General features: G+C 30.6%; 1 protein-coding gene across 1 annotated transcript in view; it reads right to left on the bottom strand.

The window, feature by feature from the left end:
• The window catches only part of LOC102596004 (uncharacterized), a 5159-nt gene extending 1532 nt beyond the window's left edge, over positions 1 to 3627 (bottom strand). The window contains exons 1-10 of the mRNA XM_006350385.2: positions 3450 to 3627; positions 3197 to 3276; positions 2982 to 3106; positions 2620 to 2741; positions 1794 to 1964; positions 1075 to 1167; positions 894 to 994; positions 734 to 786; positions 461 to 646; positions 228 to 356 (exon numbers count right to left, since the gene is read on the bottom strand). Coding sequence (XP_006350447.1) covers positions 232 to 356; positions 461 to 646; positions 734 to 786; positions 894 to 994; positions 1075 to 1167; positions 1794 to 1964; positions 2620 to 2741; positions 2982 to 3106; positions 3197 to 3276; positions 3450 to 3584 — 1191 coding nt within the window. The 5' untranslated portion in view covers positions 3585 to 3627 and the 3' untranslated portion in view covers positions 228 to 231. The remainder of the gene's footprint in view (positions 1 to 227; positions 357 to 460; positions 647 to 733; positions 787 to 893; positions 995 to 1074; positions 1168 to 1793; positions 1965 to 2619; positions 2742 to 2981; positions 3107 to 3196; positions 3277 to 3449) is intronic.
• Between the last annotated feature and the right edge of the window lie 1236 nt (positions 3628 to 4863).

The raw sequence follows: 4863 nt of genomic DNA, 5'->3' as shown, positions 1-4863 counted from the left end.
CGTAAAAATACTATAAATCATGATAATTGACAACATAAAATATTTAAAAAATGTTGTATGTGGTAGTCTTATTATGCCTTAAATAGCGTTAAAGAAAGTACAACTTTGTAATAAAAAAACTTATTCCTTTATCCACGCAAACAATCGCTTCAAAAACTCCGTTAGTAGCCCCAAAACATACCATTTATATTATTGGGCCCGTGCATAGCACGGGCAACATTATCTAGTAACTTAAGATAAAATCCACATGTAGTAAGTCGTCCATAGAGTAAGTGCAACTGATGCCAGAGCATAATTCCATAGCATAATCACTGAACATTCACTTTCACCAACTTCAAACAACTGTGTAATTGTACCTGCCCATTTGCCAACCAAAAATATTAAAGGAAAAGAATGAGAGCAAAATTGCTTTTGAAATTAGAAAAGTAATTACATAGATTATCTTGTATGTAATATATACCTATGGTCATGGCAGAGGGAAGTGCATATTGCAAGAGAAGTACAAACTGATATAATGAATCTGATCCAACCAACCCATAATGACGTGCAACTTTGACAACACAAATTCCTGATAGTGGCAATGCTACATAACGTATTACTTGAATGCCTATCACAATCCACACACCTACTTCTGACTTTTTCAGCCCTGCACTTATAATTTTTAATTACATTATCGATCGGTAACTGATCTGATCTGATCTGCTAAGGTAAGTGACCTGCTACGAAACCAAACCTTTAAGAAGATTTGCTCCAACTATCAATGTCATTGCTGGTATTGCAGCTTCTCTGTAGCAGCACAAAACACAGTGTAATACGTTGAGTTAATTAATTGTCATATACTATAGTATTAGTACAAATTAAAATATCCAAAATTGAGCTTTAATTTGTTATACCCAAGCATAGATGCAGAGCTATCGATGACATGCAATGGAGCCTCATTTCCAATGATTAACTTTCTTAGCAAAGATGATACGCCAATTAAGATCCCAACAATCTGTAAAAATTACATAATTTGCAGATTATATATATTCTCAGTTGAAAAAATTAGTACATGATTAAACCATGTGGTCGTACCGTAGCAATTGTTGAGGGTGCAAATAACATTTTGAACTTGATTCTTTGTGTCCATGTTTTGATATGTTGTTTCATCTTTTTCACAACATGTCCCTGTACAATAATATTATTATTATTAAATTGAAATATTAGCTGGCACCATTAACGAAAATATATCATCGCATGGCCATGACCATTAATTTTGGTACTTTAGGGCTTGAGCATAGCCAGCTTCTTATTTGTTGATGCCTCACTATTGTAAGGTATAATAAATAGTTTGTTTCCTCCCATTGTAAGGGGATTCTAATTCTAGCAATATACTATCTAGCTACTTCTTGAACTCCAAGTTTACATTATTCACTAATAATAATTAAGTAGCATTCTTGGACTTATTGGGGCGCTATCTTAACTAACAACTTCATATTCTTTACACTTTTACTTATTTCATTTGATTTTGCTCGCTAACCTGACAATAACTACTAATAATCGGACCTAGAAAAGAGCTAGCTGAACCAAGATAAATTTAACTACATATGATCGTTTTACTGATAAACAAAGGTCATCTTGCTTAATTGTGTGTTTTAACATGTTAACTTAAGTTTTAACAATTATTACTTGGTACTTTACTATGTGTTTAGGTGATCACCTGATGCAGTAAAAAAGACTCAAAGATTGTACTTTTACACTATATATCACGTCACATAGTAATAAAAGTCGATTTCTATTTTAAAGAAAGTAACCTGATGATGATCATGTGTGGTTTGATATGCAATGAGAGGCAGTGCAAGTTGAGATTCATGGTCCATATCCATTGGAGGTAATTTTGGGACTTGTGTTGAGGTATTATTATGTTGACTTCCAGATGCTCGAATCATGTTATAGATATATGTCCAAATATACACTGCTCCTACCTACACATATATAATTAATTAAAATATGAAATATAATACAAACCACAAATTAATCTTACATACTATTAATTTTAATGTAATTAGTTTGAAAATTGACCTAGTACTAGAGATTAGAGATGTCAAAGATGAGCCCAACTATAGATAACCTGTCCAAAATTTTAAAAGTTGGACTCAAGATAATTTGTATTGAGTTCAATCTCAACTCATTCAAACTTTAACTCATTTTAAGAGAATCCTCCATTGACCTCAATTTAATCTTCAATTTCTACCCATTTTAAGACTCTTTATTTTTATTGATATAATGTATATTCCTATATTGAAGGTACAACTTCCTATCTATTTTATATCTTTAAGGATTTATCTATCCATCTATATTTTCTTTTTTATTTTAAATTTTCTTGAATTAAAATTCAAATTGTGGTTATAAAACTTAAATAACAGTATATTAAAATGATTGAGATTAAACTGGTCAAATTGGGTAGGTCAAGATCTAACTCATGTTTAAGCCTATTTGAGCCCAAAATAAACTTGGGTGGATCAATACCCAACCCAATTTCTATTTTAACTCATTTTAATATCTTCAGTTTCAACCAACCGACCCATTTGACACCTCTGCCTTGTACTATTAAAAAGAGAGTTGTGTACGTAGTGATACCGCCATAGATAGTGATGCATAGGCCTTCCCATTAGTGGAGCATGTAATTGAATCCCCAAAAGGACTATTCTTCTCCTCACATACTGCTGGAATTATGATGAGAAGCAAGTTCCCCAAATTCCCTATATATTCAGAAAAAAATAAATATGAGATTCAGATTTCATTTTCCTATAGAAAATTATAAATACTATTCTCTCTGTCTTAATTTATTTGTCTGATTTTATATTTGACATGAAATTCAAGAAAGTAAAGAAGAATATTTGAATCTCATGGTCTAACTAAATATATGTAAAATTACCAAAATGTTTTTAATTTTATGATCTCAGAGGTGCAAAATTAGAACTAAACTCGAGTTTGTTTACCTGCAGAACAACAACTAATAACTAGGCCATGGAGATGTATGGGAGTTTTTGTGATTTTCACAAGTATCCATCCAAGTACTGAACCGATAATAAAGGTGAGAAGGATGTTTACTGGCATGAACCATCTATACATAAAAAAAAATAAAAATACATAATTATTATTGAGTAATTAAATAAATAATATTAATGTAGCACATAAAAGAAAATGTACCCACAATGAAACAATGTTGCTCGATGTTACTGTTTCAGCCAAGCTGCTTGCCACCAACGCTGGAGTAAATATATAAAACACAAGCTCCTCCAACCAATATTCAACAACAAAAAAAATTAATTTCTTTGTTCAATTATATTAACCGACTTCTTACCAATCCGCGAAAGATTGTGAATCTGAATTAGATACGAAAAAAATGAATCTATGTCTGTGCACGAAATTAAGGTCATAGATTTAAAAGAAGAGAGAAAAGTTACATTGTTCAAATGGTGTCTTGCAGTGGAGCCAAGAAGATTGATACGTTCAAGAGCAAGGAATAAACCAACAGCAGTAATTATGAGTGTTTTAAGAACAGGCACTAATGCCACCACAAACAACTCCACAAATGCCATCCTCAATTAATTAAGTTGAGCAACTTTGACCAGAGTTTTATAATAGTTCAATACGTAGATATATAGAGAGTTATATATATAGGAAGTATGTATAGTAAGTACCAAGTTATATATGATGTGATAAATTATGATAAGATTAGTTATGATGGAATAAGTTATGCTAAGATTATTTTTTTATTTAGTGTTTGGTTTGTTGTATTCAAAATAATAAATCTTAAGAACAACATATAAGTTTATAAAAATACCCTTCATGAATGTGAAAAGTAATGTATAAAAAGTGTTTAAAGGGATTTTTTTGTCATTTTATCCCGGGATAAGTTATCCCGGGATTACTATACGACCCAAGGGAAGAGATAACTTATTCCAGTACTTATTATTAATCCTGGGATAAGTTATTCTGGACTTGCCAACCAAACAACAAATTAAGTGCCACTATAATTTAATCCCACGACTATTTGAAGTTATCCTTCACACCAAACGACCCCTAAAGAGTCGATAGTAGTTACAGTTTGAATTTATTAATATTATTATAGTACTAAGATTTATTATGGTTTAGAATGGTTGATAAATCAAATGGCTAGGTCTCAGTTATACAAGTTGGACCATAATCATTAGTCAGAAACTAGAAATAATAACGAAAAACTATATAAATGAGTCATAAAATTTAAAATAATTACATGTTTATATCCAATTTTAAAAGGCGGAATGACTTGGAAGGCCTTTGTACTTGGCTCAGTTTGTAAGTTGGACTCTTATACTCACAAGTTTGTCAACTGAACCCTTAAACTCCACTAAAATACAATAATTTAAAAACCCTTTTTCTCATCTGATGTGAATGGGTGTGTACACTTATTTTACACGTGAAATTTAACGTCGTTTTTAGTGACACATAACATATTAATTATTAAAAAGAAATTATTTTTGTTTTGGAGAATAGTACTGAAAATGTTGAATTTTATGTTCTTCATATTTGTTCTAAAATTGAGAGTCAAATTCATGCAATAAATGAAATTCTTGTCTATATAATTTGAATTTTACATTACAAGTTCACAAACACAAACCTAATAAATTCTGATCACAATTTCAAATTAATTTCATAAATTCACAAAACCAATATATAGTTCTTCAAGCTTATGATGGAGCTTTTCAAATTTTTAGTATCTAATATCACACTTCACATTAAATATACGAGATTCAAAAGATACTCACGGAATTAAAATTTAAGAGTGAAAATGTGCCGAACGAAAATAACCAAAAAATGTATTGATTTGAAATTAAA

The sequence above is a fragment of the Solanum tuberosum genome, unplaced genomic scaffold, assembly GCF_000226075.1.
Source record: "Solanum tuberosum cultivar DM 1-3 516 R44 unplaced genomic scaffold, SolTub_3.0 scf00122, whole genome shotgun sequence".
Taxonomy (NCBI): Eukaryota; Viridiplantae; Streptophyta; class Magnoliopsida; order Solanales; family Solanaceae; genus Solanum; species Solanum tuberosum.
This window is presented reverse-complemented; position numbering and strand designations above follow the sequence as displayed.